Source organism: Strix uralensis, chromosome 4, assembly GCF_047716275.1.
Source record: "Strix uralensis isolate ZFMK-TIS-50842 chromosome 4, bStrUra1, whole genome shotgun sequence".
Taxonomy (NCBI): Eukaryota; Metazoa; Chordata; class Aves; order Strigiformes; family Strigidae; genus Strix; species Strix uralensis.
In genome coordinates this window covers 94,952,114-94,978,802 of record NC_133975.1, presented here as the reverse complement: position 1 = coordinate 94,978,802, position 26,689 = coordinate 94,952,114, and the positions used below count along the sequence as shown (strand labels likewise).

At 47.0% G+C, this 26,689-nt stretch overlaps 1 protein-coding gene and 1 long non-coding RNA gene across 5 annotated transcripts in view; both read left to right on the top strand.

Moving 5' to 3' along the window:
- SUSD6 (sushi domain containing 6) overlaps window positions 1-12,310 on the top strand; it is an 86,597-nt gene extending 74,287 nt beyond the window's left edge. For all 4 annotated transcript variants that reach the window (XM_074868014.1, XM_074868016.1, XM_074868017.1 and 1 more), the window contains 4 exons: window positions 611-808; window positions 2,722-2,860; window positions 4,092-4,513; window positions 6,350-12,310. In XM_074868014.1, the coding sequence (XP_074724115.1) occupies window positions 611-808; window positions 2,722-2,860; window positions 4,092-4,513; window positions 6,350-6,375 (785 nt within the window). In that variant the 3' untranslated portion in view covers window positions 6,376-12,310. The remainder of the gene's footprint in view (window positions 1-610; window positions 809-2,721; window positions 2,861-4,091; window positions 4,514-6,349) is intronic.
- An 8,275-nt stretch (window positions 12,311-20,585) lies between these two features.
- On the top strand, window positions 20,586-26,683 carry LOC141943198 (uncharacterized). The gene is made up of 2 exons (XR_012628878.1): window positions 20,586-21,142; window positions 26,098-26,683. It is a non-coding gene; the product is annotated as an uncharacterized LOC141943198 (long non-coding RNA).
- The last annotated feature ends 6 nt before the right edge of the window (window positions 26,684-26,689 follow it).

Sequence of the window (26,689 nt, the reverse complement as noted above, 5' to 3'; positions counted from 1 at the left end):
GTAGTATAACTAATTCTAGGCTAGAATATTTGGTCCTACTGCAGGAAAGCTCTGTTCCCCATAGTGTTGATGGTATATCTATGTAAAACAGCTAAAATCAGTGCGCTCTTACAGGCTTCCAGGGTGCCTTATGGGGCAGCTTTGTACTTTGACATTGTACCTATAGTACAGTGGGCTGTTTGCATTCTTCATTTGTTTCAGTAGGAGGTCTCATGCTTTTTCCATGTCAGGCTAATGGGAAAGTCTGGTTGTTAAGTTACCCCAATCTCTGGTGAAACAGCTGTGGGGAAAAGATAGCACCAAGGATTTTCTGGGCCTCTCTCTTGGGGAATCTCTGTTGTGTCACTGTTCAAAAATATCACCAGTTTGGTATCTGCCAACTAGATTGTACTACTAGGATAACAAGCGGTATTTAGCAATCACAGAAGACTTACCAGAGGTGAAACCGAGCAGTGTTCTCTGCCATTGTGTAACAGTCTTTCTTCTCGGTTTTGGTAGTTTCTTAATTCAGTGGGTGTTCGTAGGTGGAAGTCTGCCTATGTGCCTTACCTATTGTGCAACAGATGTCTTCCTCTGACATATTCTCCATGATGTTTTCTCTCTTTTCCAGATTGTCCCCAGCCACCACAGCCTGAGAATGGAGGCTATAAATGCCACCCTAGCCCCTGCAACAACCCTCTGACTTCAGGTAGTGTCATAGAGTATCTGTGTGTCGAAGGCTACATGCTGAAAGGAGATTATAAATACTTGACCTGCAAGAATGGAGAGTGGAACCCAGCCATGGAAGTCAGCTGCAGGCTCAGCCCGGGTGAGTGCTCCTGGACTACAGTGGGGCAGTCAAAATTGCCCTTGCATTAGCTTTTCAGATTATCCTTAAACACTGAGTCAGTGTATGCTGAGGAAGTCCATACAGCTGCCTCTCATTGCTCCAGCAATTTCATAAATGTGGCTCACAATCACAGCTCTTTATTAAAAACATCTCTTCTGTAACAGCCCATCAGATACAGGCTCGGGGTCTCTCACGCAAGGAGACAACCCATGGAAAGGAGTATAAAGGAGGCAACTTGTTACTTATGTGGAGCCTCTTATTTTGACAGCTGTCATCCCAGAGGTGGGGGAGGCCCTAACTGAAGCATTTTCCATGCTGTCTGGTTTTGCTCCTGATGGGTTTGACAGTACCTGTCCCTCAGTGGTGTACCCGTCTGTCCACATGAGCACCTGTATGTGTCAGTACGTAGAGCCCATCTTCCTTGCCAACAGGTTAAGTAACTGTTGGCGTCCTGTGGCAAAGAGCTCGATGGTGCTGCTTTTCACTGTACTGGCAGGAAAGGACATTGCTGACAAATGATTTCTGATTCTCTCCAAATGGAAGTGGACAGTTTTTGTTTTGTGGGTCTCTCCCAGCTGAACAGGAATTCCTCCATCAAAGCAGGAAAGTAAAAAGAGTTGCAGGAAAATGTTTGTCATACAGCTCTTACTTTGCCTACGGCTCTTCTGGTTTTAAAGCATGTGTACTAAATAAAGGGAGAAGTCCCTCCCCGATTTGAGTTTGGCTTGTTGATAGAGTCTTACTGCTCAGTCATCCTGAGTTGGCAAGATGTACACTCTGAAATTAAGTCTCGTAATCCATAAAGCAAAATGTTATGCTTAACGGAGCTCATCGCATACCTGTGATCTCTGGAACATCCTGTCCTGTCCCAAAGACACTGTCTTCTCAGTGTCTGTCACAGCCACTCCAGCAGCCCTTTCCTGTGATGTATAAGGAAGGGATCTGGGTGTTTACCTGCCAGCAACTGGATCCAGAAGAGGCTTTTTAAATTCAGCATAAGCTTCCATTCCATAATGGTCCCCCTTCTTCTTGCTGCACCCAGGCTGGAGAACAAAGCTGTGCTATTGCAGATAGTGCTCCCTGGGTGGCATTCTGGCATGGTGGCGCTTGTCCTACATCAGAACTGAAGAGATCATGTTGTGATGAGCAGAAATCCCTCAGATTTCATTAGCATCCTGAAGAATCAGTGGCTTTATCAAAAGTATGGGGCCTCAAAAGCCACAATGACTCCTGTACAGTCACATGGCACAGCTGAGGAATGCGTAATGTGAACAGGGCACATGTATCTAACACTGAAAACTCAGCATCCTGAAGCAACAACCCCTCTGTTCCCTGGCAGATGTTTGTGTGAGAAAGAAACTGAATACTTGCTGTGTCTTAAATATACCCAGCCAGGTGACTTCCACCCCTTCCTTTGGGAGGCTGTTCCATTAGCCAAGAAAACCCATTATGTGGAACTTCTCCTATTGTTTGGCCTAAAATATCCTGCTTATTGTGCTAGACAATTATTGTCCTTGCTAGTGACATCAGCACATTTTTTAGTTTTTGCTCAGCCAAATCTATATATAGCATAACCCTTACCACCATCTATCAGTTTCCGTGGCTTGCGGGCGCTGCTTTTCTGTTTGCCTTGTGTTTTCCAAAGGACCCTTGTATGTGTATATTTTATTTTAGGTTCCCTTTACAGCTGGTGGAGAGGTGTCAGCTTGAGCTCTGAACTCTTCTCTATAAGAGATAGTGGGTGTGCCTTGGCTGTATGGGAAAACTGGGGCTCCCCATATGTGCACCCAAGCATAACTCCTGAGAGCAGGCAATGTGGATGTTTTTCCTTCCCTACGACAGTGATTTAAGGGAGTGGATCGCTTTACCTTGTGTTCTTCTTGATTTTGTAGAAAAGGACTCTCCTCCAACAATTGGAGTACCCACGCTGTCCATAGTAGCCTCCACAGCAAGCTCTGTCGCCCTGATTCTGCTCTTAGTTGTGCTGTTTGTTTTGCTGCAGCCAAAGCTGAAGTCGTTCCATCATAGCAGGTAAGTATAGCTGGGATTTTCAGGGGCTCAGGAGCATCTTAGTTGCTTTGTGGTACTTGGTTTAGGCCTTCATTTTGGAGTAACTTACCTCCTCTCTTCTCTGCTCCTGTTTTAACCACCTCAGTGGCACCTCTGCCCCATGGCCCAGCAGGACTCTGAAATGGTGGTCTGCCATACCCAGCTGCAGTCTCCATTCTAACGTGCCACCTGATGAGTGGTTTCCTTGCTCTTTTGACTTGGCTTTGAATGTGAAAAGTTATGTTCCCTACTAGCCTGGCTACAGATCAGTCTCCTGCCTCTTCTAGCCTTGGGTAGCTGCCAAAGTATGTGTCTAGGTGTATATATATGCATCTCCCCCGGTCTGAGATGCTATGGACATGAATTCAGGCAGTGCAGCTGATCAGATACACGTGCAAATCTGCTGTTGTTCCCTGCTGTGGCAGAAGAACCTCCCTGTCCTGGGTTTGTGGGTGAGAGGAGGGACCCAGCCATAACACTGCTGCCAGCTGAGGTCAACAAAGTCACTGTGGACTCTTTCTTCCACACCAGCTACTAGTACTCCTTAAATAAGAGCAGAGACATGGCTGTCCAGCAGTGGGGAGGTTGAGATGCGGGGCCCTGGAGTCTGCCCTTTTCAGAAGAAGTCCAAACCACTGGAAAAGGAAAATTCAGTCTCAGGACTCGTGACTCATGAGCCTAGGTGATTCAGATCACACTGTGCCAATTTAAGAGCTGTCTGCCCCACCCCGACAGAGGTTATCTTGCCAGCAGCAAAGGTGGCAGAACAGGCAGTGCTGGGTGTTGCAGAATATAGCAGTGGAACAAGCTGAAATCAGCGGTGGTCAGAGCTCTTTTTTATCTGCCAGCTGTGACAGCAGAGAGCTCTGAGTCATGATCTTTGTCAGATTTAGCTATGGAGGCAGGTGAGGTCGGAAGCATCGTAACCTTTTCAGCTCTTGCTGCTAAATCCATCGGGCAGTGTGAATTACAGCCCCTGCTCATGTTTATGGCAGTTCACAGTAGGGCTGCAAGGCTGTGCTTGCTTGACCTTGTTAAGCCACCATTCATGTTTCTGTCTGTTCTCCCCTAAATAAGTCAATGGTGAGCATTAGAGTTCTGCTCTGGGAGGTTACTGGAGTTCTTGGTAACATATATATGAAAATATAAATGCTCAACTTGATTTATTTTATTTTTTCTTTTTTTCTCCTCCCTCTTTCTTTCCTTTTTTGAGGCGAGACCAAGGTGTGTCTGGAGATCAGGTCTCTATCATGGTGGATGGTGTCCAAGTGGCCTTGCCATCCTATGAAGAAGCGGTGTATGGCAGCACAGGGAACTACATTCCACCCTCGGACTCCCGAGTGCAGATCGTGCTCTCGGAAGGAGCTGGGCAGAACGGAGCCAGAGAGATGCAGCAGCAGGACCAAGGGGCTCACAATAGTTTTGACAGAGAAGATGAAGCCCCCGGACGTTCTGGACTGTGTGAAGCTAGTGGCTCTCAGCGCTCTGAAACTGTTCTTGTGCATCAGGCTGCTACCTCTTCCTGGGTAGCTGGCATGGCTAGCAGTAGGCCTGTACACAAAGAGGTCCAAGATTCAGAAAGCAGTGACATACAGAGCCTTTTATCACTCACTTCCTCTGAGGAATACACAGATGGTACGTGACTTGGGCGAGGAGCACTGAACAAGACCCTTGTAACAGTAGGTTCTGCAGTTAACTGCCTAGGATGAGGATGGCAAGGAGTGCCCCTGTGTATGTCAGGCACTGAGGGACTTTTGAGAAGAGGTGTCCCAGTCTCCATGGCATGTTTCACAACTTAGATGTGCAAGCAGAATTGAATACCTTCTTCTGAAGTACGCAGCGCACTCAGACTGGGAGTCTAGGGCAGTCTGGAAAGGATGTTGGGTTCTGCTGCTCACTGTTGTTGTCTTAACAAAGGATTTGCAGCGAAATGCCAGCCTCCAGCATCGTAGTGCAAATACATTAAAGTAGCTGTGTTTGTGGAAAACAAGTTGGTGTGAGTGGGAGGATATGCTTGGAATGCAAACCCTTTGTGATGTTTGGGCTTCTTCATTTTTAGACTGTTTTGGTAAGCAGCTTACTGCCACAGTGCCTACAGTGCCGCAGCCTTGGCATGCGAGAAGACCCAAAAGGGATGTGCTTCAGCTTACTGTACAGGGCAGAGGGGCAGGTCTGTTAAACAGTCAGTGCAGCTTGTGTTCCTCACTTCTCTTCTGCCCTGAAGGAGTGGCTTTACAAAGCCTGAGTGGATGTGAAGCTGCAGCTTAAGGTTGCTTCTGCAGAGGCTGCTTTGTCTTAGGCAAGAAGCATAGCTGGCTTGTTGGTAGCTCAGGGCAGAACTTCTCCTTTCCATGGTGTCAAGCCCTACAGCTGTAGTAATACCACCCAGAACCCTTGCAGTAAAAACAGTTAAGGGGCATTTCTGCTAAAGGGCGGAAATGGCAACATGTTCTGAGATGGGCATTAAACCCCAAGTGCGTAAACAGCAGAAATCCAAAAGTGAAGCTTAAAAAGATGTCTGCAGTGTAGAAATTTGAGGATGTTGCCTCTGCGCTGTGTCATTTTTATCACTGCCTGGAAACATGTATTGCCTCTAAGGCTTGTTGTACAGTAGCACATTGCCCCTGACAGGAGGAGACCATAAAGCTTGTGCTTATGGCTCAAAGGTGAGGAAACGGCAGCTACGGGAGGAGGCTGCATTTCTTTAAGTTAGATAAGGGCAAGTGGGATCCTTGTATTTGCAACCAGCCCTGTCACAGTAAGAAACATGTCTTCGACATTTTGAGGAACTAAAAGATTGGTGAGGTCATGGGAAAGGAGGAAACTGTCATTCTTAAGGGGAGTTATTACCTTCCCCTAAACAACATTGGTGAGGCTTTACTGGGAATGCTGTATCTTCTTGTGGGACCCCCCAGTTCAAGAGAGATGTGGAGAAACTGGATGGGCTCTGTTGGAGGCCTGCCACGATAGCCAGGGGCTTGTGGGGAGCAACTGAGGGAGCTGGGGCTGCTTTAATCTGGTGAAGAAGCAGCTGAGGGCCAAGCCAACAATTGACTACAATTACTTTACAGGGAGTTGAAAAGTCTTTGGAGCCAAATTCTTCTCAGCCAGGTGACATAACATGGGGCAATGGCCACGAGCTGCAACTTGGCAGATTCACATTGGGCATTAAGACAATATTTTGTGCTAGGAGATTAGTGCAGGACCAGATGGGCAGCCAGAGAGGTTGGTGGAGTCTCTGTCCTTGGAGATTTTCAAGGCTAGAGTTGGCAGTGGTCCCACTCGCAGGGGCAGGTTGGAGCAGAGTCCTCCAGAGGTCTCTTCTGCTGTGTTGTGATGACAGGAACACCACTGCATTATCACGTTATGGAAGCGGGAGCCTGTCTTGCTTTCAACAGTAGTTTTTCTGGTGTGTGTTGAACTGCAGAAGTTTCACTACTTTTTCTTTTTTTTCCTCTCCCCACCATTCAGATATTCCCTTACTGAAGGAAGCGTGAGGCCTGCTGTGTTTGTCTAGCCTTCTCCCTCATGGATTTCTTCCTTCTCCCCTCCCCCTGCCTTCGGGACAGAAGCACTCTGTGCAGCCTTCCCCGTCTTCGCAAGCTGTGCCCTGGATACCTCCAAGCAGAGACGCCCTCAGCTGAAGATCCAAAGGATGTTGCCAGGTTGCCTCCTGGATGCACCAGTGGAGTTGGTGCAGCGCTGGCTTCCCCATTCCATCAGCATCAGGGGCTCAAGGAACAGAGTGGATTTGAGCTCTCTTCTCCTCTTCCCCAGCCAGATGTTTGACAGCAGTCTCTGAAGAGCTGCTCTTTTCTTGTGCCTTTCTCCTCCTCACACCGGCTTGTTGCAGCTTATCAGCCTCTCTAGCCCTGCTGCTGCCCAGAGAGCAGGGGCTGAAACCACTTGCTCCCTGGGTGCAGACAGTTTATATATACATATATATGTTATATAGGCTCTTCTTCCGGCATCCTCTTTGTGATAGGGCAGGACGAAACGCCTCGCTGGGACTGAAGCTGGGCTTGGGAGGGATTCCCAGTTCAGGGACAGCTTGTGATGTCTAGAAGCGCCTCCGATGAGATGGGCTGTGTGACAGCTTAGCTGTGCAGTAACAGTTCACTGAGAATTGCTAGAGCGCTGAAAGCTAAGTCCAACGTGTAGGAATGCCCTCTGCCCCCTTCTCAAAAACCATCTCTGCAGGAGTCCATTCCTGAAAATCACTTTTGTCTCCTCCAGGCTTCTCTACCCATGCAGCCCACTTGATTATGCTGTGTTTCCAGAAGCTGGGACTGTACTGCCAATGAAACAACCCTTTCAGCTTTGGTTTGGCGCCAGAGCCGCTCCTGATGTTAGGTTGTAGAAGATCCTTGGAGAATGGCCAGTGGTTAGCAGAGTTCAGAAAGCTTGGAGGATGTGATTTTCAGTTAACCAACCCTGCGTTAACTATGAGTTAGCCCCATTCACTGAGGCATCAGGACTGGAACCAAATTTGTGGCCCTGTTCTTCTAAAGGAGCTGTGTGTCTCAAAGCTTTTTCAGTTGAGGTGCTTCTGCACTAAAGCTTGGGTTCCTTTGGTCGGATCTTCAGGCAGAGGTAACACTTTTGAGATGTAATCTGGAAGTGGTCCAGGTGTTTGGAAATATCAAGAATAAAAATGCCCGTAGGTGGTGAATGCCTAGTGCCATTGGTGCGATCCAAAATTACCCCTCCAGCCACACTAGGTACCTTGGTACTTGAATCCTGGGTAGCTGCCATCTTAGAGGCTAGTGTGTCTTCCTAGCTTCATTCAGCAAGAGTGCTGTTTTATCCTCATGGGCTTCAGTGGGCCTGCAGAGAAGGGCTGCTTCCTTGGGTGGGGGGCCAGCAGCATTTCTAAAGTCTCTCTAAATACAATGCAGTTGCCTGTTGCTGCGAGGGAAGTTGGCTACAGTGACAGCAGTGCCAGAGGATACCCTGGCTTATTCCTGAACCTATGTTTTGAAGATTGTTTCAAGTTCTGGTAGCAGGGAGAAGAAAATCCAAAAATATGCATACCTCTGCCCCCACCCCTCAGTTATCTACAGCAGGTCAGAATATCCTGGTTGCTGTTAACAGGTTGCTCTTTTTGCAGGAAGCCACATTCGTCTGGGGTGGGTGATCCAATCACAAAAGCGTCGTGCTGGTTGTAAGGTTCTTCACCAGGGAGGTCTGGACACTGTTCCGTGGGACTGGTTTCAGCAAGAAGAGTTGGCTGCTTAGATTGCATGTACCTTGTCATAACTGTCTTGAAGTAACCAGGGAAGTGTTTGCCCTGTGAGAAGCTGCTAAATGTTTGAGTTGAAGGAGCAAAATGTCATGGCCTTACACATTGTGTGGTAATGTACAGGTAAATAGGGATGCTGTCTTCGCTGCTTTGCTTTTGGTTTATGATCCTTGCCGTCCTTATCCTTGTTGCTCCAGGAACATACTCTCACAGCACGTGGTAGAAGTGACACAACACCTTTATATATAACATCACTGTGGCTTAGCTCCGGTTCCTGGAAATGGGGCTTGGCCAGAGTATCCAGCCATGTACCTGCTGCTTCTGTTCCTGATGAGCTCTTAAATCCCAGGACACCTGGGACAGCGCGTGCCTGTGGATGGAGGAATCCTATTTTCCCTATCCTTGTTTTAGAGGGATGTTATTAATTTAAAAATACAGTATTTTAAAATTCCTTCCCTATTGCTCATGTGACCTTGCATTAACACCAGGATTTGATAAATCCTGTACTGGTTTGGGTATTTTTTTGTTCAGTTTGGATGGTGAAAATCCCATGTTGTTTTACAGTGGGCTGTGGCATCTCAGCTTCAAGCACTGGAGAGGGCAAATGTTGTTTACACATCCGCTATTGGAATTTTAGAACATAAGCGTGGGAACGTTTGTATTTAGTTTTTAACTCTTACCTTGAAAATAGTCTAAGCTTGAGCAAGTTGTCTCATTCACTGGTTTATCAGGGCAGACAGAGGGATCAAGCGAGTGTAGTGGTGAGGGAGTGTGGAGGGAAGAATACGTGACTTCCTTCCTGCTGCCTAACCAGCTCTGAACAGGAGGAGTTGCTCTTTATGCATTTCAGGTCCTGTCTACTCAAACTGACCCTCAGCAGTCACGGTGTAGCAGTCAGGTACATGCTGCCTTCCTGCAAGGGATAGTCCTTTGACTCAGTGTTAGCACCAGGCTGATGGGAGAATCCCCTAACGAAGCTGGAAGCTGATCCCAAGGCCTGACCTTGCCCTGGATGAGCGCGTGCTCTGCCAGCAGAAAGCACGTACTGTGTGGCCCTGCCTCCTCTCTCTGCTTATTGTAAAGCAAGCCAGTTTGGGAGAGAAAATTCAATTTGGGTGGGGAAGAGAAGGAAGCAGGCTACACAGAAGGAGTGCTTTAATTTTGTTTCATTTATAGAAATTGTGGGAAATGGCTTTACTGAGGAGTGGGGGGAAATGTGGAGGTGGAGGGAAATATGCAAGCGTAGATCTTGTGATCAGGCATAAACAGGCAGCTTCTGTTGGCTTGCTGAGGGTAAACCAGCAGCTCCCAGGCCAGTCTCTGCTGTGCTGGCTGGTAACCCCAGCTGGTGCTTCCAGCGCTTGTAGAAGAGCCTGTCCCCTGCAGTAGCACTTGTGAGAACGGGCCCCAAGGACCTGTGAAAGCCAGAACATGGGAAACTGTTTGGGGGCATCACATTCCTCTTGCCCATGTCCTCAGCTCTAGAGTTTATTTTCATACAAAATGAGGTAGAATGGCTGGGGAGGAACCTGAGAGATGGTCTGCTTGACAATTTTTTTCAAGAGGGAGGGGGAGCAAGGCCTCACTCTACTGACTATCATATCAGGTGATTGTTAATCATTTGTGGTTTTTTTTTTTTAATTCTACAGAGGCTAAAGGATCGGGAAATATTTTGGGCAGGGATTTAGGAAAAACTAAATTGCACAGTCCTGTCTTTACTTATGGGAGCAAGGGCTGAAGCTTAAAGATCCCTCAGTTGTGAGCTCTGCTCTGTCTTGGGAGCGTTCATTACCTCTGAGCAAAGAGTGTGTCCTCTTTGGCTGTTGCCATAGGTTGATGCAGCCTGGATCTCAGCGTGGTAGATGGGGAGCACAGCAGCTCAGCCTTGCAAGATGTAACACAGTAAATTTTTTTTCTTTTTTTTTTCCCTGATGGGGCCACAGCCTCCTTACCTTTGTTCCCACCTATGTCAGGCAAAAGAATTCAAAGGGAAGCATTTTTTCTTATTTAACACTCCTGACATAATCATCTAATGCTCTGTCATACATGTTGGCTCCTGTGATATTCAAGAACATTAAAATGATTTAATTACATTGGAAAAATAAAAATAGCACTTATCTTAAAGGTTTCTGTTATTTTTGGAGTCTGATAGGTTAAAAAAAAGGGCATTTCAGTAACTCAGAATATTATGTGCAATAGAAAAGCCTCCTTGCTCCCCTTCAGTTGCATAGTTTTTTAAAAAAATAAAGTGCAACCTACTGCAGTGTTTACAGCCGAAGTGTTGCAGGACTTGACCAGCCTGAGAGATCCAGAAAGCAAAGCTGACAGTAACCGATGGGGAAGCAGGGCAGTCTCCTGTCAGGATCTGCACTGTGAAGCTCAGCTCAAACGATGAGCCAGCTTGGATTGTGTCAGAGCCTCCTGCCACCTTGAAGGGGGTTGGCAGCATTGGCAAGAGAGATGGTTTTGTGTGTTCTGGTTATAAATAGCTTGCATGTCCCCATCATGAGCTGCAGAAGATGTAAATAAGTCAGGAGGAAAGACGTGCTGCAGCATGTGAGCCTGTGGAGTTGTTGCTGAGTTAAAACTTCATGAGTTCGGGAGGGAGAAGAGCTTAATGCATTTTTATCCTTTTTCTTAACACCAGGGAACTTGCTGTGTAGAAGGATGCTTACTCAGACAAGCATGCTGCTTGTTCACCCCTTGGACATCTCCCCTTGAATTTCTCCTTCAACTCTGCTGTGATGAATCGTTAACACATCTGGAGGGTTTATTTGGCCTTTCAGCACATGGAGAGGTCAGGTGTGTGAGGAAGAAACCTGTTCCATGTGTGTTGGGAGGAAGCATCCTAAGATGCTCCCAGAGGTGGATGTCTTGGGTCAATACTGAGGAGTGGGGCTAAGAGAGCAGCAGGCTCAGCTGTTGGAAATAATCTGGGATGGTTAAGTCAGTTGTAGCACAGAAAAGGGAACACAAGGAAAGGGGGTAAGGAAGAGCTGTGACTGAAAACGGGTATGCTGCAGGCTAATGAGCTAATGTGTTCATGACCGGGTTGTAAGGAAGCTTGTGCTTTGTTTAGATGACTTAGCAGATACCAGCAGGCTTGCTGTGTAAAAAAATATTAACATACAACTGGTTGGAGATTTCCTTGCTGACCTTTTTAGAACGTATTTGCAAAACCTGGTTTTACTGTTCTGATAGCAGTTGCTTAAAAAAAACAAAAACTTGCCTTATTACTCTATCCAGATAACTAATTAAATCAATTTCACTTTCTGGTTTCTGTATATAAATGCAATAAATCCCATCCAGTTTGCACATCCTGCTCCACCCCATCCTCACCCTTCAGTCCTTACCAGGGAACTGCAGATTGAACCTGCTCTTTCCGAAAACCTTTGTTTGCAGAAGAACTGTATTAGAATACATTTATTCTCTATGATACGCTTTGAAAGTGCGGAGAGGTTTCCTAGAGCAGGCTTCATTTTAAGGTGTATTTTTATACAGGAAATAAGTCTTTTTCCAATCCTTCATCCTGCCTCCTGCCCTTCCACACCAGGACAGAGCATGCCACTTCCCACAGTTCTCTTCAGGGCCCTGTGTTCAGCACTGCTTCCAGACTCGACCTTCTGCAGATGATTTATGGATATGTGTACCCACCAGAATGGTTCCAATGATGCTCTGCATACGCTTTCTGTAAGCTCTGCTTTTGCTTCTGTCCTCAAATGAGCAAGGACAGAGGCAACTGAGTTGTGCTGGAAAGTGGTTTAGTTCCAATTCTCAAATTTTCTTCCTTCCAAAAGAAAAGAAGGTGAAGTTGTCTGTGAAGCAGAAGTCCTGTGATACGATGGGTAGACTGCTGGTAGTTGTTGATGCAAATGCAAGGGGAGCTTGATTGCCTTTGTGCATTAATCTTTCCTTCTTCCCTTTGTGTTTTCTTTTTATTTGAATTGCACCACTATGGAATTATTTGCAGAATGGTACTCCATATATATGTGGGATTTAAAAACAAAACCATAATCGATGCTGTGCAGGATGTCACTCGGTTTTATTTTGCTTTATATATATTTTCTGGTATCCTGTACATTGCAGTGGGTGTGAAGATAGTATTTTAATATTTGTACAAAGTTTAATTTAATTGTTCTATGTATATAACTGCATTTCTAAATTAAAAAAAAAATTTCTTTTGAAGTGAAGCTATAAGCTCTTGTGTATTTTTTTAACTGCCTGGGCCTTGCAGACTGGAAATAGAGCAGATCATTAGTGCAGTGCCTTCCATGTGAAGATCAGGATGAAGCTAAAGCTAGGGATGTTCAAGTGTCTTGGGGAGCGAGGTACGGGGTTGGTGCAGCCTTAGAAGAATCATCTGTTTCAAAAAATACCCTCCACTCTCCGAAGCAAAGGCCACCCTCGGTGTGCCTGCATATAACTGCATGAGAAGTTGGGCCAGGTTGGTGCAAGTCTGTTCTGGGAGGGCTTGTGAACACTTGAGTGCCACCAGGATCGCTTGGCTTGGCTTGGCTTGTCTTGGCTGATGCTCACAGCAGTTGTTTTGAGCAGATGCTCCTCAGCCTGCCTGAGGAGTCTCCTGGTCTAATGCGCAGGCTTGCTGCACGAGGCTGGGCAAGGGATTTGTTTGCCTTTATTTTCTATAGCACTGTGTGTGCATGTGTAGCAAGTTACTGGTGTGGTGCAGAAAGACCCCCACAAGTGCTCTGACCCTTCTGCTCCCCCAGATAAAATGTAGTCTGTGCAGTCTGAGTTACTTGGGAACAGGCAGCAACGATCGGTCAGCGACGGAGGAAGGGTGTGAGCTGGGAGGACACGGCAGTTACTTGGCTCTCCCACAGCAGCGGTAGCAAGTGTGTGCCCACTGGGCCTGGGCCTGAGGAAAGGCAACAGCGATAAGGCAGGAGGGGCTGAATGTGTCCGGAGATGTGGGCTGGGTGAAAGCCGTGGGGGGGCCTCAAAGAGGGACCAAGGTTGCATCTGGATTTGGTGTAAGGAAAGACGAGGCATTTTGGGGAGCGTTCGCAGCACCATCTGCATGGTTTTCTTCTGCGACTACGGCACCAAAGCTGACAGCTGCTGCAGTGTCTCCATCCATCGGCCCTTGGGAGCTGTAAGTCAGGGGAGACTGGCCAAGTTGTTAACCCTGGGAGAGGGGAGGGGAGGAAGAGATGATGTCTGGCATGAGAGGACTTCAGAGAGGAGGAAGGGATGAATATAATAAATGGCTAATTAGTCTGAGTGCAGAGGTGAGGCTGGGTGCAGGCTCTGCTCTTCCCTCTTCTGGGTAGTTGTGCTGCACCGGGAGGATGGCAGCAGCAGCAGAAACTGCGGAGGAATGGACACCTGTTGTTCTGTTAGTGCTACATACAGTCCTCCTTTATTATTATTGTTTGCTTTGCTTCAAAGACCTAAGGTAACATTGCCCTTGAGGCAAGTGCACTAATGAGCATTCCTTTCTTTTAAGGAAATCTATTGGTAGTGTAATAGGAATGGGAAGGAGAGAGGAGATCCTTTTGTCAACTTGTTCAAAGTCCTTGAAGTTAGGAGATTTTTGTATGCTCACATAGATGATTTTATCCTCTGCAGAGGAACAGGCAGGTTAAAGAGAAGGGAAGGGGTGACATCTACATTCTGCCCATTTCCATTTATTCCTTAAATTATTCCCACACAGTAATCTGATCTTGCTGTAGTTTTGCCACTGTGAAACTGGAGCTCTGTGGCTTGTGCCTGCCCTCCTGTAGCAGACAGTTGGCACGTGGGAGTCGGTGGCCTCCAGGATTTGCTTTTAAATTATTACTGTTTTTCACTGGGCTATGGTCTCCTGCCACAGCAATTCTGGCAGCCAGGAACGTGCCTTGTGTGGTGTGTTCTGCACCTCTTATCTATTAGACACATTGGGAGTAATTTGTCACCTCTGGTTTGTGCCTGCAATGAGAAGTGACTGTGGGAGCCAAGCCCGAGGGAAGCCAGCCTGAGGTGGGTGGTCTGGGAAATCCTCCTTAACTGTTGGCTCTTTGGCTGAAGGGCAGAAAGGCCAGGGTAGGCAGGAACACCTCCGCTCCCAGAAAAGCAGCCTTGCCACAAAGACTTCAGCCCCGTCACAAAGCTGCTTTGGGAAACTTGCTCAGGAAAGGGGATAGATGGGCTCCTGCCCTCACCAGGCGTCCCGCCAGCTGGCGCATTATATGCCCGGCTCCCAGACAGGATGTTCTGTACATGTGGGTTTTCCAGGAACACAAAGCCAGGGACCCACCAGCCCCATTACAACCACATGCTTTAACTCTTTAACAGGACCGAGCGGATCTGGAGCCTTTCCTCGCCACCTCTGGCTGCTGCATGCAGCCATGCCACCGCTGGAAAGGTCTGTGGAGTGGGACTGCATTATCAAGTCGTCCCTTAATGTACTGTAGCCTCGCCCCTTCTGGAAATATCCCCTGCGTTAACAGCTCCCCCAGCCTCTCACCTATTTTTAAGGGTGTCACAAAATGCAGATTCCCCCTCCTGAATGCAGAAGAATGCCAGCAGGTTACATGCCAACAAGCCCCGTGCTTCACAAAGCAACACTTGCATGCTCCTCACCTGCCAGGGCCGTGCCGAGGGCCCCTTACCAGTGCTGTCGCTGGAGAAGAGAGCTGGGACACGCTGCCAGCCCCCATCCCTCATCGACTGTGGTACTTGGCGAAACTGTAGTGGTCTCTCTCAGCACCAAGCTGGCATCTGGGGGTGCAGGGGAAGGAATGGAAAAACATAATGGACTTCCTGATTCTCTCTCTTCCCTTTTGCAGGAGGATGATGTTTACCAGCAAACTCCTCACCTTAACCTTCAGTGAGAGCTGGGCTGGGACGCAGCAGAGCCAAGGAGCCCTGAGGGTACCTGGGCATTAGGTGGTTGTCCTTTGGCATCTCTCTGTCATCTGGCCTGCACTGAGCTCATGGTGGATCTGTGGGGGACAGTTCAGGCTTTTCATGTTACATCCATGGGAAAAAAAAGCAAACCAGATTTTGGGACAAAGAGGGCACAGACTGGTGCCAACACACTAGCGCTGAGGGCAGAAACACCCTTATTTGCCTCTCCAGGCATGCTGCTCAGGTGTCCTTGTAGCTACCTTACGGGGTGGTGTTTGATACCATGCTGTATTTAGCAGCTCTGCCTGGCAAGCGGGCTTTGTCCTCCAGGCCTGTGGATCCCAAGTGAGGTCGGGGGACCTGCCTCATGGGGCCGACACGCTGTCCCTGTCCCTGCCCAGCAGCCCTGGGGCTGTCAGGCGCTGCTGGGTGCAGGACTGATGCTTTCAGGGAAGGAGGGGGGAGCCACAGTAGGCTGGAGCATGCTCTGGATACCCGTGAGCACCGAGGAGGCCTCAGTGGCAGGTGGTGTCCCTCCCCAGCCATGCCTGGGCCTGCCACCTCCCCATGGCTCAGTGGCAGCTGGGGATGGGAGAAGGACGAAGGACCGGTTGGAGAGCTGGCAGTGGTGGTGTATGTCCCTTCTTCCAGGTCAATGGCAGCTGTTCACAAGGCTGGGGCTGGGCTGGGCAGAGCTGCTGACTGCAGCTGGCACACAGCTGGATTTGCTTCTGCACTGGCTGTGCCCATCAGGCAGGCCCTCCCTTGGGAAGGGCTATCGTGCTACCCATATTTAGAAAGTGTATAATGTTCATCTTTAAACTCAAGTTTAAAGTCTCATGTTGAGGAGATCAGGGACCAGGTTTGGGAGTAGCAGAGTTTTCCTAGGGAGGAGAACTCAGGCAGTAAAGCCCTCTTGGACAAGCCTGATGGGAGCCAGAAGAAGAAGCCTAACCCTGGTTGCCCACCTCGCACTCCTGTCCCTGGGTGCTGCAGGGCAGTGTGGGGCTCCCTGCGGGTGGGATGGGACAGCAGTCTTGCTCAAATGACTTTCCTCCATCTCCATGAGCTGCCCGTGCAGGATGGCAGAAATGTCCCTGTGACAGCTGTTTTCAAGAGATTCATGATCCTGGGTTGAGCTGTGCAGACAAAGTTGTTACCATCCCACAGTCTGTGTCTCCCTTCATAAACATAACCTGGCTCCAAATAATTGCTTCCTCCGGGAAGCTTTAAAACAGTTGATTTGTTACAGAAACTGTTCAGTATTTCTCTTGTTCTTCTCTGGTGCTTTTTCAACAGCCTTACAAATAACTGGGGATTTATCTTCATGGCATCTCAGTGGGTGGGAAGGCCCACGCCATCCCTGTTGATGGGAGGGGGGGAAACAAAGCACAGCAAACTGAAGTAACCTTCTCCAGGTCATACCAGAGGCTGTGCTGCAGGCAGGGAAACAAACGCTCTTAATGAGCATGTCTTCTTCCAGCTCTTTGCTTTAACCACGAGCTCCTGTTTCTTCTGCATGTGGTGATCCAGTTGTCACCCCGAGGGACCAGGGATGGCCCCTTTATTCTGGTGCAGGCTGCGCCCAGAGGGAATAGCTGAAATGGTAATTCAGAGATATTGATCCTCCTCATTGTGGAAGCGTAATGCCAAGGGCAACACCTGCTACATAATCACCCTCTTATTCTGCCTTGTGGCTAACGAGTTTGAGATAAACCAGTCAGGGCTGTGCCCTGGGGAATCAAATGGAGGCCCTGCTGTTCCCAGTGTAAGACAAGTCAGTGGGACTCTGGGAGGGTGGTGCAGGAAGGTTAGCTTTCTTCCTTACTGCATTTTGGCAAGAAAGATAGGCGTTTCAGAACAAGGTGGTTAAAAATGCAACTGAATGGAGCATGGAAGGGGTCTGGATGCAGGGGCACAGCACGTGGTGCTGGGATACATCTGAAGTGCTGGAATTAGGTTTTCTGGCTTACTAATGCAATAGGGAACAAAGTGTGTTGCTGTTTTGGTTGGTTTATCAGTTGTTGGGCTGGTCCCCATCCCTGTGAATTGAGAACAAAGGATTAATGTCTTGTAGTTTGCCCCTGCAATTGGCAGAGACAATTATGAGAGATCCAGGCAGATTAAATGTTTCTTCCTTTGTTTCTTGTCCTGTTCTGTGTTTGTACGAAGCCATCTTCATCATTTTATACCAGGGATTTTTTTGTCGTTTTTTGAGGATGCAAATCTTGACCTTTCCCAACAGGAGCACAAACCTTCTATCTTATCGCTAACCCCCAATCCATGGTGGCAAGGAAGTGGCGAGGTGGCGAGGAAGGGGTGTAAATGGGCTGAGGGGAAAGCAGTCTTTCCAGTCTCCCTCCAGCAGTGTCGGGGGTGACACCCTGCGACCCAAACGTGACCTTTTGGGGCGCTGGGGGATGAGGGGGGAGTGCTGTCCCACCCAGTTGACCTCAGTCTAACGTCATGAGGCTCTCTTTCGCCTGAGTTCCTAACGCTGGTTTAAAACCTGTCGGGGATGGTCCCCTCTCGGGGTCACCGTGCCGGCCAAAGCGCGGGCGGGGAGGCCGGGAGGCCCCCGGCGCTGCCCCGCGGAGCGGCGGCTGTGCCGGCCCCGGCGGTCCCACACCCCCACCTAGCGCCCGGCCAGAAATGAAAAATTATTCTGGGAGGGAATAGAGAAAAGGTTATTCGTATTTAAGATCAAAATAACGGATGTTTTTGGGGAAAAAAAATCACAACAAATCCACATTAGCAACCAGAGTGCTGGTACCGGGATAAACGGGGCTAAACCAGCCCTGATGGACATTAGGCCAGAAATTAGGATCACCGCCATCAGTTAGATACTAGGGAAGCCTTGGGGCAGGCGTGGGGGAAGCTGACCGGTTTTAAGATGTAGTGTGATCGCTTTATGAAATGTCAAATGCTTGCCCGAGAATGGGGCCTTGCAAACCTTATTCCTAAACTGGACTTTCTTCTTATTAAAACAAGCCTCCATTAGCACTGTCAGATGGCGTCAGTGGTGCCAGCAAGAGTGGCCAGGTTGAAAAGGAGCAAGTAAACGCAACTGCCAGGCCACCTAAGCCAGAACAGACTCTCAAGATGACAAAATTTGAAATAGTGTGGCTTGGGTGCTCCGCTGCAGCTGTGGATGGCAGCAGGGCCACTGCCCCTGGCCCACCCTGAGAGAGCATCTTGGGGTGCGCTGGGAGGCCGCTCCTCTCCATAGGCTCTAGCCTGGCATGCCCATCTGCAGAGGGTCACAAGCCCATCCTAAACATACTCACCTGGCCTGGGCCAGAAACTCCTTGGCAAGAGACCTGATGGTGGAATGCGAGGGGTTTTTTTTGTTTTCTCAAGCAAAAAACCCTGCTTATTTCTTCAATGCGAGGGTGTCGAATTTGTTTGTAGGACCTAATGGCCATTGGGAAAACAAATCTGTGGCTGCACAGGGTGATCATCTCCACCCTGCAGTTAGCAGAGCTAGCTGCTTGCTTTGCCAGAGCAACGTGCAGTCGTTTTCTTACACGAGAGGAAACAAATTCTCCAGACATGATGCCCTTCTGGGCAATTATTGCAGTTTCCTCTGAAATTTTCAAAAACACAAAATATGATTTCTTTGTTTTAATTGTCCAAAGCCTAAAATATTTTTCTTATTTTATTTGGTTCCATAAGCGAAAAAAAAGGTTATTTAAAAATTTTATGTGTCTCCTTTTTAGTCTGGTGAGGGAGCAGGGGGATATTAATGCTTGAGGGGGATTCCCTCCCTCCCCTGGTTCTCAAAGAAAGCTTGCCTTGTTTTAAGTGTTTTCCTTCTGCCTGTCTCCATAGAAAATATTAGGGATATGGGGTCTGGTATTCATTATAAGCTCCCAACAGAGTAAAAGATCAATGAAACTTTAAATAAAGCAGCTGTGAGCCAGTATGTCATTTAGCTGTTGAAGTTAAAAGAATGTATAACAAAAATGGAGTGTAACCATTTGGCGAGGGTCTTTATTCATTCTTTCAGAAGCTTGCGTGATGTTGTCATGTGGTGGCTGCTTCATGGTCGCACAAGACAGATCTTGCCTGAATTTTCATCTGTGTACCTACCTACCTACTAGAGCATATTACATAGCCATGGCTACTTTTACCTTTGCATTTGGCGTGCCTGATGGTTTAGCTACAAAGCTACCCTTTTTTTTTTTTGAATAAATAATTAGGTAAACCACAAAAGCTTAAAAAATGTCTTTAAATAGGGAGTGAAATGAACAAAGTCCTTTTTTTATTTTCTTTTTTTTTTTTCCTTCTTTTTGCTTTGGAAAAAAAAACCAAACCGAAGATAGGACCCAGTGCAGTTGTAAGGAATGCTCCAAGTTTTCCTGCACACACTGTTTAGTCACAGCATGTCACACGCTGAGAGCAGAGCCCAGCAGTATTTTCCCTGGGTCACTATTCCTCTCTGCCTTGAAGATGCCTGCCAGAGCCAGTGCCTTACGTCCCCTTTTCCATCCCAGTCGGACAGCTGAGCTAGGGTCACAGAGAGCTTTTTTCACTGGACAGGGAGTCCATTTTCCTTCCTCTCCCAGCAGCGCAGTCCCGAGCGGCAGAGGTTGATCAGGCCAGCCTTGTAACACAAATTCAGCCCTGCCTGAAAAAAGGCCCCCTGGGCTGCCAGGAGGTTCACTCTCACCAACAGATGGGAAGGAGGGGTGGGAGGCATGCAGGGGAGCAGCCACCTATTCAAGCATTGTGCTATCTATCGTTTTAATCAGCTGTATTGCACTTAAGTCTAAGACACAGGAAATCAGAGGTCACACAAGAGCAATGAAATGATCAGAGGCTGTAAGGACTTACAAGAAAAGATGAAAAGGGATAAATATGCATATCTCAGCTGAGCAGGGATGGCTAAGGAAGCTTGATATTACCATCCAGAGGGAACAGTCCCCAGGGAGGAAAAGGGAGCCTTTGGCCTACTTCAAGGGCTTGTAACTCAATGTGACAGGAGGAATTTTGAAAGGCAAATATGGGTTAAACAGAAAAAAAACACTCCTTGTGACGTTGTTTGTTAAACTGATTTCCCACAGGGAGCAATGGAAGCCCAGGTTCTCGACTTGTCTGTAAGCTGGGGAGGGGATGTCCTTTCGTGTGCTTTAAGAAAGGCAGGAGGTGGTGGCAAGGAGACAGGGCAAGTACTGAGTGATGGACTGGCCTGCCAGGCTCTTTGTCTTCCAGCTTTCTGCCTGCCAGAAATAATGGCCTGTCCTGTTGCTTATCCTACATGCCATCTGACGCTTGAATTTGACAATAGTAACAAAAGAAAACTCTTCTGCGGGTGTATGTGCTGGGAATTAGCAACTGGGGGTGTTAGAGGATTGTGTAGCAGAATCAGACCCCTGGAAAATCTGATGCAGCTTTATTTAATGCACTGTGCAGCTCAGGGGGGTGCATGAGAGATGCCTGGGCTATTTCAGAGCTGCAGAAATGGTGCCAAGTAGAAGACATCTGCATAATCATGTCTTTTGTTGCTGGCAGACACACGGTCAGGACATTGTGGTGTCCAAACACTTAATTCTAGAGCGATAGGTGCAATATGTGGTTCTGAATGGTCTGGGGGGAAGAACAAAGAGAAAATGTGCCTATTCCCCAAAGTGTTTAATCTTACTAAAACAATGTAAAGTGTGATTTAAACAGTAGGCATTCTGGCCATTGTGTTTGTCAGCAAAGCTCAAAAAGTATCTGAACAAAGAATTTATTTTTACCAAAAGGGACATCCTCAGCTCAGTGCCGAAAAAGTAGCAAAGTCACTGATCTGAGTGCAGAATTTGGGAAGGCAGCTGCACCATCAACATTTCCTTATGGGAGGTGACACCAATTCCTGTGCCAAGCAAGCAGGCGTTTTGGAGCAAGAACTGTGGAAGGAGCAAAGCTAGTGCAAACAGATAACGACTCACTGGCAGGAACCAGACACTAGCACTCCTGGCCTCGTCCTCTGCAGTGTCCCAACAAGCTCAGGGTGCCTGACTGTGCATTTGTTTTCTGAGCTGGAGCAGGAAAGCTCTGCTCCTCTCTGGCTCTGCAAGGAGAAGTCACACTGCGCAGGCCCAGCACATGGTACTGGCAAGCCCAGGGCAGTGCAGGTGCTGCTGGTGAAAGGTCTGGGAATCGAGCTGCTGCCTTCTCCGGAGTGGGTAAGTCAGGCAGCAACTCTGCAATTGCCTTGTGATGGTCGTGGTCCTTGTGCCCACACTCTGTGCCAGAGGAACCCCCCCATCTCTGAGGCTGAAAGTTTAAGTTCTGGCACCAGGTTAACAGGATGGCAGATGATTAACCAAAAGCACTGGATTCAGATAGCTGTAGATCTGGGAACCAGGCTGGGATAACAAGCTGCTCAATGTGAACCTAGTGCATGGCTAGAAACTTACTGTCAAATCTAACTAGCCATGTTAGTAAACTGCTGGAGGAGGTGAAGGTTTGATAACGCTGACCAGCTCCATGTGCTGCTTGTGCTTCCCTGGCCCCAGGTGGGTGACAGCCAGCCCTCAGAGCCCCACTGAGGTGACAGAAGGGGAGGCAGTGCTGGAGACATCCGTGACCTTGGGTTACTGCTGCTTTGCAGCCTGGCATGCACAGCAGCTTGCTGCGCACTGATGTCGGGCCTCTGAGGTTAAACTTGGCATGAGCTGACCCTCATACCCTAATACCAGCCTTTAAGGTTTACACAGAGAGTAGCACCGTTCAGTCAAAGCTGTATGCCTAACGATTAAGAGATGCATGTGAAATGTTCCCCGGAGCCTTCCAGCTGTTGCACCCTGGGAACTGTCCCACCTCCACCGCTGTATTTGCTGGCATAAATCACTTCTTAATGCCTGCAGATGAGAGTGCTTTGTAGCACCAAACACCCCCTGTGCTGATGGAGTGCTTCTTGCAGAAAGAGTCTATGTCTGAGGATAATATGAGCCAAAATCTGCTGAGTCTTATCTTTCATTTAAACAATCTTTCCAGCATTTATGGTTGCAAGGGGAATATTCAGAAAATGGTTTGTTGTCTTCTTGAGGGCTTGGGTGGCTAGCGTTACGGGCTAGGGGAAGGGTGGATTCCAGTGTCCTCCCTAATTATTCTAGTTCTGTGCTGTTATACCTGTCACATAGATCACAGGATGGTTTAAAGCTCAGGCAAGTGGTGGCACAGTGCCCAGCAGAGAAAGAGCACTTCAGACGTAAATTCTCTGGTGTGGATATGGTGAGATCTAGTTACTACTTCTCTGACAGCAGAACCCCGTCAAGGGGGAGGAATGATAATTCTGGTTCAAAAAACAAAATAGTTGATATTACAGTAGCCCTGAAAGTTGAGTCAGTAAAACTGAAGGAGAGAGAACAGCAAGTGGGAGAATCTGGGAGCGGAAACCTCCTGAACCAAGTCTGCCACTGAATTGACTGTAGCATCAAATCATATCTATAGAAAGACCATGTATTCCTGTATCTTTAGACAATATGAAAACAAAGACTTCTGTATTGGTATGAGTACTTTCAAAGAGTTATAATGCTTAAATATATATTTTCAAAGTAACTACAGAGGCATGAAAATTCCATGTAAGCTAGGCATAATTCCTGGATGGCTAAACAGTCAGTGAAATTACAGCTTGTTTTCCAGGAACATCTACCAGAAGTTTGGAGGAACCAGGATATCGTATGGATGTGTCCTTTCTAATTTGTATTTTTACCTGTGTAACATGACAACTAGTTTAAACAGCCTCTTGTGATTACAGCTTAATGAGAGTTTTCCTGGATTGTGCCACTATGTGGTATATTGTTTTAATGTTGTTTTTCCTTAATATAACTGTTGCCTAGTGATGGGACATGTACCATCCTCCCCAGACTTGAAAAGCATGTGAAAGGTAGGTGATATAAACATGACAAGACACTTACAGCATTGATAACACTCTGGCCTTCTACTGACCTCTACTTCTTGAAGATACCACAAAGCAATGTATACAGCTCTTCAGGAACTGCCTGGCAGCCATATGCGTGTTGGAGTAGTACTGTGCCGTAAGGAAACTGAGGTCATTGTTAAATCTTACTTACCTTAAGGCCATTAAGTACATCATCACTTGGCCCTTAAATATCACGCCTTATGTTGCCACATTCCAGAATAGGTTTTACCTGTTTCTGCAATGCCAGTGTGTTTGTTATTTTCAGATTACAATCCACTTTAGCTCAAGCCTTTATAGATGTTGCTACTTCCTAAATGGGTGTTTCTGATTTTGTACTAGTGGATTAGACTTCCTAAACACAGTCTGCCCTTGTTCTTGCAGAATTTCATCTTGTTGAATCATTCCTTTGGTTTCTGAGACTAATTTTGAATTTCTGTTCTTGTCTTCAGAGTGTTTGAAACTCTTCCCAGACTGATTCAACACTGCATGCTCTAATCTGCTTAACAAATTATTAATGCAGGTATTAAATGGTCCTGTGCTAAGAAGAGATCCCTGATTCCCCAAAGGAATTGTCCCCAAGTTTGTCAAGGAGCTATTTTGAATGCGAACTCTGAAAAAGTTGTGCTTCCAGCTTACAATGAATTTTAACTTGGTATTTTCCTGTTTCTTAAGAAAGAAGGACTAAAATCATTATTGTAGTCAGGTTTAACACATCTCTATTTTTCCCCTTGCCGGATAGCTTAGTTATTACAATAAGGAGTATTGGATTCATTTGAAACAGCTTGTTCTTGATTGCCTGCTTTGTTGGCGTGAGCAGCTTACCAGTTTACTGAATGAAAGTGCTTCTAAATTGATGATTTAATCTTTTGTTTCACTGACTTTCTGACCTTTGAAGTTAAGCCTGACAATCAAAAAATCACTGCAGTCCCAGGAAGCTAAGCATTCAGGATGGTGCTAGAGATTTCTCAGTGATGGTTCATTAGTTACTTCAGGGAATTTCTTAAGGATTAAAAGCACTGTCTGCTTGAGAATATATGAACTTTCTTCATCCTATTCTTCCCCTTTTATGACCTATGTTCTTCACATCCTTTTTAAGATTAATATTGGGTCTCAATTAAGCAAAGGTGAAGATGACATGACATGCTCAGTGTTTGCAATCTGCTATCTGCTGAAAACAAAAACTGCTGCCAATGTTAGTCCCTGGGTCTGTGTAAACAAAGAAGATGGTTTGTCAAAACAAAGACATGGCATGATTTGAGCTGCTTGGAAATGTAATGGCAGGCCATGACCATGAGTGCAGTGGTTGCATTTGGGGGTACATCTAACGTTGAGTTAAATCACAAAGGGGCTCAGGTGGCCTTCAGGAAAGGTTTAAAAGGGCCAGCTGAGGAAGGACACATGATCCTGCAGAGGCTCTCCTGTTACCCTCTGAAGGTTTATAAATAGCTTTGACCCAATAAATTGTTTCTGTAGCAGTCTACGGCTTGCTCTCACAGCGCTGTGAGATTTCCTCATGAGTTCAGATTCAGCATCTACAACTAAACACGCTGAGCTGCTGTAAACTTGTTCTGATGATTCAAATATTAACCTAAGGAGAAAAAAAATATTTTCCACTTTGTACCTGTATGCTTCATGTTGGACCAGGTACCACCTGTCCTTCTGCAGCTGGCATAAATTCAGCATAAAAACCTTAAGTGAACCTAAACTTTGTCACATGTACTAGGTAATGTAAAAAATGTGATGGTGTGTAATGCCTTATCGGTACTAAATCTCCACTGGGATGCGATCTGATGTGATGATGCACTATTCTGCTGTCAGTCTGCCTTAACTGCCTCACACAGTGGCAAACCGCAGAGACATAGGCAGTGCCTGTTCCATATCCTAGAGAGGAGGAGGTGGTCGGTTCCTGCCTCTGCTGCTTTTTCCTGGGCCACAGCCATTAGCACAGCCCTGAATAATGTTCACCTGAACTAAGAGCTGAGGTCTGCAACTTCAGTGATGAGCTACAGAACCCCCTGTTACCGTAAGGTACTTCTGGGACTAGTTGAATATTGCTGCTGAGCTATAATTAATAGGATGTTAATTATTATGTTTGGCTAGGAAAGATGTGTGTGAGGAACTGTATCCGGGGTTCTACCAGAGCCAGCTGAAACAAGGTTGGTTAGGCAGTGAGGGTCTGTTCAGACTGTGGAAGAGTAGCCCTTAGTCAGTCTCCCTAACTCTACTGACTGCTTAGTAACAGCCCTGCAGCAGCATGTTTCTCTCTGAATTACAGTCTAGTGCAAAAAAGGTGCTACAACTAAATATATTTCTGGTTGGCAGGCAGGGAATCTCAGTCTGGCAGTAACACATAAGAAATCTGTATATTTGGATTTGAGCAATTTGAAAAGTTTAGCTTTCCTGAGAAGTGGAAAAACAGAAAAAAACAGTGACAGTTATGTCTGAATGTCTGCTGTTCCATTATTTCTAGGTCAATTTCCATTTTCTTTCTCCAGACATTTTGAAGAAAACCAACTGGTGCTCAAAGATTAAACTCTCTGTTTAGTTTTTGCCATCTCCTTGAGACTTTTGCAAGTCAGCTCTTGAGCCCTCATTGCTGCTACCTTTAAGAGAGCTATACTGAGTCTAGCAGTAACAGAAATATGTTAGTTCACAGAGCCTTGGTAAAAAGGGCAGAGAATGCATAGGTAAATAAGTGTACAGAAAAGGAGAAAGTAAAGAAAGGTAGAGTGTATTAACATGGAGAACCACAGTGAAATTAATAACAAATATATTCACCAGTAGCAGGAGCCAGCTACATTTCTGCTTCCATTCACAGAACTGTTGCAGAACTGGGCAAGTGCCGAGTCTTTGGCTGTATGGCTCATACAAGCAGCCTCACTGTGGATCTGAGGGGCAGTAGTTTTTGCAGAGGGTCTTTGGCAATGGAGGTAGAGTCTCTAACTTGGAATCTGTCTTTTTTCTTCTCCCTCACTCCTCCGTTTTTTTCCCCCGTTCCCTCCTCCGTGGTTTAAAGCTGTCTGTAGGGTGAAGTCCTATAAACTTCCTGTATGCAGAGCATACTCCAGCAAGTTATGCCAGAGCTCCTCTACCAGTTGGTGAAGAATCACCTCCTTTTGCATGTTTTGAACTTGGACTTCATTAGTTTCATTTGATGACATTTAATTTTTGTATTTGTGTGAGAGATTGAAATGTCATATGACTGTCTCAAAGCTTGCTTGTGTCTGTGCAAACCTCCAGGAGAAGCTGCTGCGGCCTGTGAATTGGTCTGGGGAATGTCGCCCAGGGAAGCGGGAGTGTACTGAAGGATGCACCCCCCCACTTCTTTGCGGTTGCATTGTCGGACTCCTTAGACAAGCCTCAAAGGGGCACACATGCACTGAGCTGTCCCCATCGTGTAGCCATTTGTGGCTCTGTTGTGTAGGCCAGACACCATGCATGCATTGCTAATGAACTGGTAAGAGGCAAACGTTCCTGCCCTGAAGCCAGATGCAACAAAACCTGTGGGACTAGAGAAAAAAAAGTTAAACGTGAGCAGATACGCTAATCAGCGGATATGATGAACTTAAAAAGGCAACAGAAACTTTGCTCTGTGTGCATCCACCATCGAAGCTAGATCCTGTGCACCCAAGAACTGAAGACTGAGGACCAATGGGACGCCACTGGATCCATGGTGGTGACTATTCTTGCAGCCCTATCCCGCATCCTTGCTTTATTTCTGTCTTTTCCTTCCATTCTGTCCTATCGCTACCCCTCTTCTTTTTTTTTAATAGTAAAAACCCGTTTTGGGTATACGGCATTTGAC